At 44.7% G+C, this 14,377-nt stretch overlaps 1 protein-coding gene across 1 annotated transcript in view; it reads right to left on the bottom strand.

Annotated features, from left to right (window-relative positions):
* Nucleotides 1-12,713, bottom strand: part of TERT (telomerase reverse transcriptase) — a 183,359-nt gene extending 170,646 nt beyond the window's left edge. The window contains exons 1-2 of the mRNA XM_033929798.1: nt 12,434-12,713; nt 464-2,321 (exon numbers count right to left, since the gene is read on the bottom strand). Of these exons, the coding sequence (XP_033785689.1) occupies nt 464-2,321; nt 12,434-12,661 (2,086 nt within the window). The 5' untranslated portion in view covers nt 12,662-12,713. The remainder of the gene's footprint in view (nt 1-463; nt 2,322-12,433) is intronic.
* Nucleotides 12,714-14,377: the final 1,664 nt, after the last annotated feature.

Raw genomic sequence — 14,377 nt, 5'->3', positions numbered from 1 at the left:
GGGATTTCTGTCCCAACGTAACTCTCTAGTCCAGAAACTTTGGTTGGTGTAGTAGCCCCAAGTAGGAAAATACTTGTTAGCTCTCCTTCAGCTTTTCTGGACTCAAAACAACCCCAACTGAAAAATTAGTGATTACTTATGGCATGATCCCTAACAAAAGACACTCGCATACCCAAATTTCTAACCTCGGTTTATATTCGAGTCAACCTTTTTTTGGGAAAAAAAGGTTACCTGTGTTTATATTCACATCGGTTTATATTAGATTATATGGCTGACAAGTAAAGACCTACTTTAAGTAGTGGACAGCAACTCTACTGAGGCAACAGTGTGGTCAGGCCACGGTCTGATATGGTTTAAATTCTATATTCAATCCCCTGGTACAATAGCTAGTGCATTAAATTATACTCCGGATTAGCACCAACAATAATTACTGGTTATTATTACCCAATAATGTAAGTTATACCTTTGACTAGACGAAGCCACAAGCAGTCTTCAGCTCTCATCTTCCACATTAGTTCCAGCAGCGAGAATCTGTCATATTTTCCCATGGAAATTAATTTTTTCACATTTTTCAAGAAGCGGCATTTGTTGTAGCTGGAGCCCCATAACTCATCAGGCACTACCTTATGTAAGCATTCCCTAACAAAGGCAAACACTTGCTGGATGCTGTTATGCTGCTTCAAGAACATAAGGAGGTCTACCTTATCTAAATCTTTTGAAAAATTAATTTGCTTTTCTTTTCCTCTTTGATCAAATACTCCACCAACAGGGCTTGCTACTGAATATGAATAATCACCAACTAAGTGACCACTCGCTCTTCTTTCATCCTGGATATGCATTTCATCTACCAAGGGTTCATTACTATTATTTTCTTGTTTAAATTCTCCTTTTTCTTCATACACTACTTGTGTTTGCATGTCATTTTTGTTTATATTTGTCTCTGAAACTCCTGCTGGACAGTGTTTTCTTAGAATTGCTCTATAGGGACACTTCTTGTGGTTATGTATCATTTCCTGGAAAACATGCTTCATCTGCCAGTAGCGTTTAGGTAATTTCTTCTTTTTCCTGTAACTTCCAAGTTGTGTTTTCTCAAATTTCTGTCCAAATACACAGCAGTTCAAGAATATGGTTTCTATCAGTCTTTGGCTCCCGACACAACTACATTTCAAATCATTCAATAGGAATGACTTGGAAAAATCTTCTTTTAGGCTCCTACCACAGTACAACATGAATCCTCTTTCAATGTATATTGGGGTAGTTGACCTTTTACTCCACAGATTAGAATCTGAACTGGCTGATTTTACTCCAAACAATTTGTACTGTAAAGAAATGTCTTCAGTTTGTTTAGTTTTAACAGCATCTCCTCCTCCACCACCATGGACAGGATTAGCTTCTTCGAGTAACTGAGCAGATTCAATAATACTGCCAGTTTCTTGGAGCTGATGCTCACCCCAAATTTCTTGGCCTTTATTTCCTTTAGTAACAGATTCCAATTCAGTTGTATTAGTTGTATAATTTTTTTCCAAAGATACCCTAGGTAATGCAATTTTTGGTATTTGCATACCATTAGCTGCAGATAGGGAATGGTTCAACTCCTCACTTTCTCTCAAACTTCTCTTCCTTCTCTTTATAGAAACATCTGAACTGACACTATCATAATGCCTTTTTCTTGACCTTACCCAAGTTGCCATCTGAGAATCCCTTTCTATTTCATCCTCTGTGTGTCTGGTCACTATTAAGTCTGAATTTCTTGCTCGAGTCTGCTGGTTTGTTGCAGTTTGAGCTTCTTTCTGTGAGCTGGAACATACAGAACCTGGAACTTTACATCTGCTCTGGCTGCTGATGTATGTAATGTTAGTTTGTAGTCTTTCTTTGTGTTTCCACAAGTTACCTTTTAAAAGGTATCTCTTGTGAAAATGAACCTTTTTCTTAGCATACTCTAATAAAACATTGCATCGATGTGGTAAAAGCTGTTGCTTGAACCATGTTGGAACAAATCTCTCATTTGAAAAGTTATATATAGGCTCACCACTGATTTGGTAGCAACAGCTGGGTAGCACCAACATAAACAGAGAACAGTGTTCTAATAAATACATCATAACATCATCCCCTATCCTGCTCAGTAACATTTCCCAAAGGTTGCTGGTGCTAATGGTGGCTGTTGTAGAGTTAGGCGAGTAGTTACAGATATTTGATGCAAACCTAACTCGTACTGAGTTTTTTTCATTTTGTAAGGTGTATCCAAATGCTAGGACATTCCTCTTCCCTTTCTCACAAATCTTCTGAATTACTCTAGCCACTAATTCTTGTTGAGATGATACCTAGTAAAAGAGAAAAAAAAGTCAAATAGAAAAAGGGATTAGGTTCTTACCTTGCTAATATCTTTTCTAGTAGATAGGCATGTCATTCTGGACAGACAGGTAAAGCACAGTTACTTACCGTAACAGGTGTTATCCAGGGACAGCAGGCAGCTATTCTCATATATGGGTGACGTCATCGAAGGAGCCCGGATGCAGACGCCTCACAAGCAGACTTGCTTGAAGAAACTCGAAGTTTCGAGTAGAGCGCACTGCGCATGCACAAGTGCTTTCCCGCCCAGCGCAGGGTGTGTCTCCTTAGTTCAGATAGCTAGCAAAGAAGCCAACCAGGGGAGGTGGGTAGGTTGTGAGAATAGCTGCCTGCTGTCCCTGGATAACACATATTACGGTAAGTAACTGTGCTTTATCCCAGGACAAGCAGGCAGGTATTCTCACATATGGGTGACCTCCAAGCTAACCAGAATGGGATGGTGGGATTGTTGGCAATTTAGGAGAATAAATTTTGTAATACTGTTTGGCCAAACTGTCCATCCCGTCTGGAGAAAGTGTCCAGACAATAGTGAGAAGTGAAGGTATGAACCGAGGATCAAGTAGCAGTTCTACAAATTTCCTCAATAAGTGTATATCTGAGGAAAGCTACTGAAGCTGCCATAGCTCTGACTTTATGGGCTGCGGCTTTACTGTGAAGGGGTAATCCAGCCTGGGCATAGCAGAATGAGATACAAGCCACCATCCAGTTGGAGATGGTACGCTTAGAAATAGGATGTCCCAACTTATTGGGATCGAAGGAGACAAAAAGTTGAGGAGCAGTTCCAAATAGAAGGCCAAAGCACGTTTACAGTCCAGAGTATGAAGAGCAACTTCTCCAGGATGAGAATGAGGCTTTGGAAAAAAACACTGAAAGAACAATGGATTGGTTGAAATGAGGAATTTAGGGAGGAATTTAGGATTACTACGAAGAACCACCTTGTCATGATGGAACACTGTGAATGGTGGATCAGCAACTAAAGCTTGCAGCTCACTGACTCATCGAGCAGAAGTGAGGGCTATGAGAAACACCACTTTCCAAGTGAGATACTTCAGATGAGCCTTATCAATTGGTTCAAATGGAGGCTTCATCAGTTGAGTAAGGACAACATTGAGGTCCCAAACCACAGGAGGCAGTTTGAGAGGAGGTTTGACATTGAAAAGTCCTTTTATAAATCTAGAAACCACTGGGTGAGCAGAGAGGGGTTTTCCTTCAATAGGCTGATGGAAAGCCGCAATTGCACTGAGATGGACTCGGATAGATGTAGTCTTGAGACCAGAATTGGATAGGTGCAAAAGGTAGTCCAAAACAGAAGATAAGGAGGAATGTTGAGGCTCCTTATGATGAGAAAAACACCACATAGAAAATTTACTCCTTTTTTGGAAATAGCATTGCCTAATAGACTTCCTAGAAATAGCATTGCCTAATAGACTTGGAAATAGCATTGCCTAATAGACTTGGAAATAGCATTGCCTAATAGACTTCCTAGAAGCTTCTAAAACATCTCTTACAGATGGAGAAAACTGACAAGGGGTTATGTTGAGAGGTACCAAGATGTCAGGTGTAAAGACTGCAGGTTGGGATGAAGCAGAGATCCTTGACTATGTGTAAGCAGAGAAGGAAAAATTGGTAGAAGGTATGGCTCCCTGCTGCTGAGATGAAGTAGAAGGGAGTACCAAGGTTGTCTGGGCCACCGAGGAGCAATTAGAATCATGGTGGCATGATCGTTCTTCAACTTGACCAGAGTTTTGAGAATGAGAGGGAATGCATAGAGGAAGAGATTCATCCATTCCAGAAGAAAAGCATCTGCCTCGAGGCGATGAGGAGAGTACATCCTGGAGCAGAACTGAGGCAGTTTGTAGTTGTGGGGAGCTGCAAAGAGGTCTATCTGAGGCGTTCCCCACTGTGAAAAAAATGTGATGAAGAGGCGAGGAATGGAGTGTCCATTAGTGAGGTTGCAGTAGACGACTCAAGTTGTCCGCCAAGCAATTCTTCGCCCCTTGAATGTAGACAGCTTTGAGGAAGGTGTTGTGGCGGATTGCCCAGTCCCAAACCTTCAGAGCTTCTTGACAAAGGGAGGCAGACCCTGTCCCTCCCTGGTTGTTGATATAATACATGGCGACTTGGTTGTCTGTCCGAATGAGGACTACTTGGTAGTGAAGCAGATGTTGAAAAGCATGGAGAGCTTTGAGGATCGCTCTGAGTTCCAACAGATTGATATGACCCTGACGATCCGTACTGGCCAGAGGCCTTGTGTACGGAGACCATCGAGATGAGCGCCCTGAGAGCAAGTCGAACAGTCTGTCATCAGGACCTTCTGATGGGGGGGTGTTTGAAAAAGCAAGCCTCTGGAAAGATTGGAAGAGAGCATCCACCAACGGAGAGACTGCTTCAATGAAGGAGTGACTGATATGTGTCGAGAAATAGGATCGCAAACTTGCGTCCATTGAGATGCCAGGGTCCATTGAGGAATTCTGAGGTGAAGTCTGGCAAAAGGAGTCACATGTACTGTGGATGCCATGTGACCCAGAAGTACCATCATGTGACTCGCTGAGATGGAAGAGCGGGAAGACACTGTACGACAGAGTTGAACAAGAGCTTCCATTCGTTGTTGTGGAAGGATTGCTCTGAGTTGGACAGTGTCCAGAACAGCTCCAATGAATTGTAGATTCTGTGAGGACTGAAGTTGAGATTTGGGAAGGTTGATTTCGAATCCCAAACTTTGTAGGAACCAGGTAGTCCGTTGGGTCACTACAATAACCCCTTGAGATGTGGAATCTTTGATGAGCCAGTCGTCGAGTTAGGGAAATACCTGAAGACCATGATTCCTTAGAGTTGCTGCTACCACTACCAGGCACTTGGTGAACACTCTGGGAGACGAGGCCAGGCCGAAGGGTAGTACTCTGTATTGATAATGCAGATTCCCCACCCAAAATCTGAGGTATTGACGGGAGGCCGGATGAATGGGGATATGAGTGTAGGCCTCCTTGAGATCCAGAGAGCATAACCAGTCGTTCTGCTCAAGAAGGGGATAAAGGGATGCCAGGGACAACATTTGAAACTTTTCTGTGACTAGAAATTTGTTGAGAGCCCTGAGATCCAGAATGGGCCGCAGATCGCCCGTCTTCTTTGGAACAAGGAAGTAATGGGAGTAAAACTCCCTGTTCTGCTGTTCCAAAGGAACTGGTTCGATGGCATGGAGACGAAGCAGAGCTTGAGCTTCCTGAAGAAGAAGGGCGATCTGGGGTGGATTGATAGGATACTCTCTTGGAGGAAGCTCTGGTGGAATCTGAGAGAAATGAAGAGAGTATCCTTCCCTGATGATGGAAAGTACCCAGAGATCGGATGTAATTGTTGTCCATCGATGGTAAAAATAATGGAGACGACCTCCTATAGGGGGAAAAGAAGACAGTCAGAATGGTGGAGGTTATGCTATGTTTTAAACAGTCAAAAAGGCTGAGTAGCCTTAGGTGCAGCAGAAGGTTGAGGTTTTTGTTTCTTCTGAGGCTGCTGTTTCTTTAGAGGAGGGCGATTATAGATAAGATACTACTGATATTACTGATAGATAAGAGCAGGGCGTGCAGGTTTGGCAGGAGCTGGCTTTGGCTTGGGTCTGACAATAGAAGCAAAGGATTTTTCATGGTCAGACAATTTCTTGGTGGCTGCCTCGATGGATTCATCGAAGAGGTCATTGCCTTCACAAGGGATATTAGCCAAGCGGTCTTGAAGATTAGGGTCCATGTCAATGGTACGAAGCCAGACAAGACGACACATAGCTACAGACAGCTGCTCGGGCAGACAATTCGAAGACATCATAAGAGGACTGTAGGAGATGTAATCTGAGTTGAGATAAAGAAGCCAGGACTTCTTGGAATTCAAAGAGCTTTTGAGTATCCAAATAAGTCAAGAACTTTGGTAAAAGAGAAATAAGGAATTCAAAATAAGTAATAAACTGAAAATTATAATTGAGGACTTTAGAAGATATCATGGCATTTTGATAGATGCGACGTCCGAATTTGTCCATCGTTTTCCCTTCCAGGAGGAACTGTGGCATAAACCTTGGAAGGATGGGACCTCTTCAAGGAGGAGTCGACAAGCAGGGATTGATGAGATAACTGAGTTGTCAAACCCTTTGCGATGCACAGTTTTATACCTAGAGTCCAATTTTCTTGGAACAGCTGGAATGGAAAAAGGTGTTTCCATGCATCGACCAAAAGTTTGATTCAAAAGCTTATGAAGAGGAAGCTTAAAAGACTCTGCCAGAGGTTGAGGAAGATGCATGACTTCTAGATACTCCTTAGAGTATTTGGAGCCAGTATCTAATTGAAGATCCAAGTCCACAGCCATCTGACGAAGAAAAGATGAGAAAGATAGCTGATCTGCCAATGCTTTGCCTCGAGAAGGACTCGACGACGTCGAGGCAGCCTGGGTCGAAGATGAAGCTTCGGCAGGAAAAAAGGCATCAAAGGAATATGGTGACTTGGACGAGGCAATGGAAACCGGGACATCCTCGATGTCCGGCATTGGAGACCTCGAATGAGGAGTCGGTGGTCAAGTCGAAGTTGGAGTAGATCGAGGCTTAGTCGAAGAAGGTCTTTCTTTAGAAGAAGAACTATGCCTGGAAGGATGCCTCGATGAAGGCCTCGATCGTCGATGAGAACTGTGCCTGGAAGCAGATCTCGAAGATCGAGGAGACTTCGGCTCAGAAATGGAAGCAGCTGATAGTAGCAAAGAATGGATAGGACTGGAGGCTGTAGATCGAAGCTCCAGAGTCTTGGTGGAGGAACCTCGATGCATTCCCAAAGACTCTGCTCCTTGTATAGAGTGTGAGGATTGCTTCCGAGGCACTTGCAAAGAACCTGCTCCTTGCTGTACATGCTTTGATGCCAGACCAGACACTCACAGATACTCTGCTCCCTGCAAAGAGTGTGTAAGCTCAGACTGAGGCAGGGGACGTGGCTCGGCCTTGTGGGAGTCTGCTGAATGCCCAGGCTGGATAAGAGGAAGAAGCTTCGATCCCATATTAGTAAGGAACTAAATGAATTGCTTCTCCAACATGGTCTGGAAAGAAGCCGACAAGGATAGATCCGCGTCTGAAACCGACCACCTGCTTTGGCTGGAGGTTCCTTCGAGGTAGTGCGAGTGTGCTTTGACTTGAAAGTCTTAGGCACTTTAATCACTACCGCTGGAACTGACTGCTGAGCTATCTGACCTGAGGAAACAGGGGAAGATACAGCAGATGTCGTCGAAGAAAGAGCCACTGCAAACGACAAAAGTCTGATGAGGCTCGAGGTGGAAGCAGAAGAAGCAGGAGGAACCTCGGTAGGAGTCGAGGCCGAGGTCGTCTTTGAAGTCGAGAGATCAGAAAAAGATTCCATCTCGAAAAGCGTGTCCACCAAAATACGACGATTGAAGGCTCAAGGCTGAAGCGTAGCACAGCGCAGGCACAACCTCGGATGATGTTTCGACCCAAGGCACTTGAGGCAGCGACGGTATGGGTCCGTAAGAGAGATTGCGCGCTGGCACTTGCTACACTTCTTGAAGCCCGTCACAGGCCGGAACATAGAAGTAAAAATAGCTGCTGCAAAATCAAAGCCCTTGGGCTGTGGCCGAGCGGCCTGTCCCAGGAAATGAAAGAAATAAAATAAGAACAGCGATTCGTGAGGAAAATAATACAAACCACGGTTCAGATAAGGCACAAAATAACGAAGTTAAACGCAGAAAGTCAAAGATGGACTTCTCGGCTCTGCAGAGAACTGAGGAGACGCGCCCTATGCTGGGCGGGAAGGCACTCGCGCATGCACAGTGCAGGCGACTCAAAACTTTGAGCTTCTTCAAGCAAGTCTGCTTGTGAGGCGTCCGCATCTGGACTCCGTCGATGACGTCACCCATATGTGAGCATACCTGCCTGCTTGTCCTGGGATAATATTCCAGTACTCGTGAGCCAAGCAGAGGGAATGAACACCAGCTTTTGAATCCCTCCTCCTTCACTAGAAGGCTCTGCTGCCCCCTTCAGTTTGAACCAAAGCAGGAGATAACCCCATATAGAAACACATGTAAAGGAGGGATACAGGGAAACTCTCTGAAATACAACTCTGTTCTGCTCTAAAGACATAAACATGTTAAACATTGTCATTGAACAATCATGCCAAACATTTATGGAGCTGAAATAAACTCCAACGTGTTATAGCAATACCCTTAGGGGGAAATTCTGTATAGAACACCGGTCTCAACAGCCGCCTAATAAGTATCTCCCTAAGGAACAGATCCTAACTCCGTCTAACTGCCCTGATTCTCTAACCAGGGCCCATGTCACAGGTGCCAATTAGAGAATCGAGCCTGCCTGAATGCAGTATCTCTTGCCATCAGCTGATTGCAGCAAGGGAATCCCCCTGCAGTGATCAGCTGAGCAGCAGGAGTGGTGCCCACTCCCTTCTGCCGCTGAACCCCCAAACCCTTCCCAAAGCAGACGGGCAGGAAGGATGCCCACTCTCTCCTGCTGCCACCCCCCCAAAACTTCTGAACCCCCCAACTGGCGACATCCTCAAACCTGTAGGCCCCCCATTAGAGAGGCCTTAGGTATCTGGCCAATTGGAGTCTTAGGCCACTCCCACTGTATCCCAGGATGCACCAGGAAGGAAGCTTAAGAATCCGATTGGCCTCCTATGGGCGAGGCCTTAGGCATCTGAGCCAATCAGAGCCTTATACCCCTCCTCGCTGCATTCCAGAATGTACTCGGAAGGCCAACCATTTTGGAGTGGCAGGCCTGCCAACCAGGGGGGTGCAAGTATCCCAGGTGCTTCGGGGGGGGGGGATTAAAACGTGGGTCCTGATTGGCTGCTAGACAGCAGTAGAGCGCCTACTGCTGCCTACAAATTGGGACACCCACTTATAGAATCTGTCCATTAAGGTCTGACTGACATCCAACTATTAGTTTGGACTCAAACTTTCTTATTGAGACAGCAGGCAGGTGCAGCAGATAACCGACAGGGCAGGGCTCCAGAATGACACACCTATCTACTAGAAAAGATTAGCAAAGAACCTAATCTCTTTTTCTAGTGCGATAGGTGTGTCATTATGGACAGACAAAATAAATAAAAGCAGTCCCAGGAATTTAAGGCAGGACCACTAAACCAGCTCGTAACACTGAGGACCCAATGACAAGTCTTCCCTTGCCACTACAACCATTCTGTAAAACTTGGAAAAGGTATGTAAAGTGGACCAGTTCACTGCCCTACAGATCTCCTCAGGGAGACTGCCCAAACTTCCACCAACAAAGAAGCCACGTTTCTAGTTCAATGCGCTGTTATGGAGACTGGTAATTGTTGAACACAGGCCATATATGCTGATGAAATGGTCCTACGGATCCATCTAGAAATTGTAGCCTTGGAAGCCGGTGTGGCGTGTCTAGCCTGACTAGTAAGCACAAAAAAATAGATATCCTGAATTTGTTAATGAGTTCAAGATATCTTAGAAGCGCTCTTCTTATATCCAACTTTTTTCAGAATACAGTCCTTTTTCTTAGAATCTGTGGACTGTAACACCGGCATTCCGACTTCTTGATTGACATGGAAAGTCAAAACAACCTTCCGCAAAAACGATGCAACAATGCACAAAGAAACTCTGGCCTCTGTGAATTTGAGGAAAGGCTCTCTGCAAGAAAGAGACTGTAGCTCCAAAACTCTTCTCACTGAAGAAATGACTACAAGAAAAAAACGTCCTGGGCGTCAGATCCATCAAGGACCTGTCCTTCAGTGGCTCATATGGAGCCGACTGAGGCCTTGTACCACGTTAAGTTTCCATGAAGGGAATGGGTGTTTACTGGGGGCTTGATTAGCAAGACCCTCTTTAGGAAACTGGCTATTTCTGGATAAGAAACCAACAAATCCTTTTGATCTCAAGCCCTGAAACAAGAGAGTCCCACCACGAGATCAAAGTAACATAGTAAATGACGGCAGATAAAGACCCAAATGGTCCATCCAGTCTGCCCAACCTGATTCAATCTAAAAATTTGTTGGGGGGGGGGTTCTTCTTCTTAGTTATTTCTGGGCAAGAATCCAAAGCTTGCCGGTACTGTTCTTAGATTCCAACTACTGAAGTCTCTGTCAAAGCTCATTTTAGTCCAGGGGTATCCAACCTTTTGGCTTCTCTGGGTCGCATTGGCCGAAAAATATGTTTCTGGAGCAGCACAAATGCGCAATCACTGCAGCAAGACAGAGGAGGGAGCCGGCAAGATGGTAAACACCTGTGGGCAGCAGAGGAAAACAATGCATCACTCTCAACCAGGGCTGCAGAAAATACTTCATGGGGCCGTATGCAGCCCTTGGGCTGCAGGTTGGACACCCATGCTTTAGTCCATCTACACCATCCCAGCCATTGAAGCCCTCCCCAGCCCATTCTCCACCAAACGGCCATATACAGACACAAACCGTGCAAGTCTACTCAGTACGGGCCTTAGTTCTTCAATATTTACTATTACTTTCCAATTCTAGATCCTCTGTGTTCATCCCACGCTTTTTTGAACTCCCGTCACAGTTTTCATCTCCACCACCTCTCTTGGGAGCGCATTCCAGGCATCCACCACCCTCTCTGTAAAGAAGAATGGTGTAAATAACTGAGGAAGGACCTAGTGAAACGTAGCTGGAATTTGTCAGCTAAGATTTAATGCTACAGCGTTCTCCATAGCGCATTTTAGCCGGGTGCTCTGCTTGGCTAATTTAGGTGAGAGCCTAGCTTCACATCTCAGCATTGTATCTGTGCCCGACCTGATTGCAGCGACATCGGCCCGTGCTCTTGTCAATGTGAGCCTCATTGCTTTATCCTGAGCAGAGAGTAAGTGTGGCTGTACTTGGAAGTATGGAAGAGAAGGGGGTACAACTACTTCCAACCTTGCGGGATTTCCTGCAAACCTTTTCAGCGCACTTCTCTACTTCCAACTTGTTATACCACTATGATTCTGAGACAAAACAGCAGTCTATGCAATGGTGGCACTCAAGTTCTCCAAGGCCAAGGAAATTCAAGACCCAAAAGTCAGCAGGAAAGGATCTTGGACATAGTGTTTTGGGATCAGAAAGGTGTTATAATGGCTATCTTCCAAGGAGTCAAACAGTAGCGGTATATAAAAATAAAATTATTATTATTATTAATACAGAATACTGTAACTTGCTGTGCATTTAAAGGAGGCATTGAAAGAAAATAAGGTGAGGGAAACTGTGGAAAGGAGTTCTCTTTTTACAAGACAATGCACCTGCTTACAAGGCTGGCAAAATGATGGATGTTTTGACTAAGTTGTCGTTTCAACCATCCATCCTACTCACCAGATCTTGGCCATAAGAGAGCCCCTCCCTTCCTCCCCCCCCCCCCCCCCCCAAACACAAAATATCATTCCTCCTCCCAGGCCGCCCACTAGCTCTGCCCTGCCCAGGCCTACTTCTGAAAACCCTAGTCATTTCTAAAGCCCTCTTCAGAGCACGAGCATTATGAATTGTTCCTGCCCCTGCTGGCTGCACTATAAAAAATGGCAACCCCCAACTTCCCGCGGCAGCTTATTACTCTTAAGGATTCCTTGCACTCTGGCCTCCTACCAGCAACAAAAAATTAAATTCCAAGCCCCTCATTAGTAATAATAGTTGTTGTTGTTGCTGCTGCTTCTTCCTCTCAACTTCTTTCTGAAACGAAAACTACACAGGGCGCTAGCAGGCTACGAGGTTAAGTAGCCTCACACATTACGAGATTACATCAAATAAGAAGCACCGATTACCTAATGCGTCATACAGGCTTATGGCGGGAAACAAAAAAGTACTGCTTCAGGCTAAGAGGCTTCATAACGAGTGTCTGCTCATAGCCCCGCATCTTTTACATAATTCTCCCAGACCACTTATTTAGACAAGGGCTTACCATATGGAAGTTGCAGATGGAAAGAAAAGGGTATGATAGCTTCCTAAAGAAGTAGTAGTGGCAGCATTTTGGGGGGGCGTTTCATTGTCAGACAATGCAACATGTTTAGTATTAGCACAATGCACTCAAATTCATTATACATAAGCAAAACCAACAGCCGTGATTCGCACCACGCTTTATTTAAGATTACCTGTTGGAAGTTGATGGGCTGCGACAGCTGCTTTGCACTAACAGGCATACAAACTACTAACTCAGAAAGAAACCGCTGGTAAGCCGGTGAGTCACTACTCTGCAATAACGGGCGGGACGGGACGCAGTCCCCCAAACTGAGTAGAAAATCTGCGAGCCCCATTGTTCGCGAGTACAATGTGCTCAGGAGGCGCCGAACCTCTCCAAATTCCCCATCAAGAACTCCCATTGTTACGTTATACCTACGATCGACTCAAACGTTGCGCTTTAGAAGCAGAAGAAAAAAAAAAAAAAACCAGTTGCTGTTAGGCCCTCCCCTTAAGCTCCCAGAATCCGCTGTAAAGTAGATAGAATTAAATGGATAATGTGCCTTCAGTGATGCTATAATTTTTTTTTTTAATCCCCGTAGCCTTATTTAAGTAATTGTCTAATTTACTTTCGAGTATTAATCATCGATTATAGAGGCATGCAAACTTATACTTAACGTGTAAACAACAATGATCCAAAAAGTTAGGGTCAAGGCCAGCTGAAGAGATTATGGCATTAGTAATGTGACCATTTATTTTTTTTCATCAAAACGGGACATCTATTAATATTCAGTCCGCCTTAAATCCCGTCCTAGCCCCGCCCCGCCCCATTTCTTCCATTCGTTTTCATGTACACACAATATCTTATTAATTCATAATGGTAAACAAAATATAAAAAAACACAAATCACACTGTACACAGAGAAAATGTTAATTATCATTTACCAGTTTTGGGTTTTTTTCCCCCAAAGATGTCAAGATTACTTTAAAACTAGGCAATGTCACCTCAGTAACTATAGAAAAATAGACAAATATAATGCAAAATATAGACAGCAGATATAAATTCTCAAAACACACATTTTGACCACTAAATTGAAAATAAAATCATTTTTCCTACCTTTGTTGTTTGGTGATTTCATGAGTCTCTGGTTGCACTTCCTTCTGACTGTGCATCCAACATTTCTTTCACAATCCAGCCCCATCCCCTTTGTGTCCAGGTCTCTCTCTCTTTTCCCTCTGTTACCCTTCCCAGATCCAGTGTCAGTTCTCCTTTGTACCTTTGTTCCAGGTCTCCCTCTCTCTTTATGTCTGAACCTCCCATAGTCCTGCATCTGCCTCCTGTCTTTCCCCTTTCATCCAGGCCTTTCTCTCTGTAGTCTTTCTAATCTGCTTATAACCCCCCCCCTTCTCTGCCTCTTTCTCACCTTCTTTCCTTCCTCCCTCTCAGCAGATTTTAGCATATCTCTCTCCTCCTTTTTTCCCCTCAGATCTAGTATCTGTCTCCTTCCAGGTCTGGTATCTGCCTCCTCCTCTTCCCCCCTGCTCTGGCCTCTCCGTTCTTTTCCTCCTGTTCTTCCCTGGTCTTCCTTCTCAATTTATTTTCTGCCTCTGTATAAATTCTTTTTTACTATTCAGTCCTCAAATTTCCCTCTTTCACTGTGTCTACCTATAGCTTGCCACCTCTTTCCCTCACACCTTCCAGTATCTAACTCTATCCTCTTCCCTCAATCCAGCATGTGCCCTTTTTTCTTTCTCTTCCCCACTTCCAGCGTCTGCTCCTCCCTCTCCCTCATACTTCCATTCAGCGGCTGTCCCTCCTTTCCCCCACACTTCCATTCAGTGTCTGTCTCCCTCTCTCTACCTCTTCCATCTACTGTTCACCCTCTGTCTCGCCCCTTCCATTCACTGCCCTTTCCATCCTGTGTCCACCCTCTCTCTCTCTCTTCTATATGGCATCTTCCCTCTTTCTATGCTCCTTCCATAAACTATCTTGTGCCCTTCTCTCCTTTTGTACATGATTGATTTCAGCTCTGCCATCTCTCCATTTTTCTCTCTCACCACCCCCTCCCCTATACTCTGGCATCTCTCTCTTTTCCTTTCCTTCCCACCCCATGGTCTGGCATCATCCCTTCCCTGATT

Source organism: Geotrypetes seraphini, chromosome 2 (genome assembly GCF_902459505.1).
Source record: "Geotrypetes seraphini chromosome 2, aGeoSer1.1, whole genome shotgun sequence".
Classification (NCBI taxonomy): Eukaryota; Metazoa; Chordata; class Amphibia; order Gymnophiona; family Dermophiidae; genus Geotrypetes; species Geotrypetes seraphini.
The sequence above is the reverse complement of the archived record's forward strand: the minus strand, read 5'-3'. Positions and strand labels throughout refer to the sequence as shown.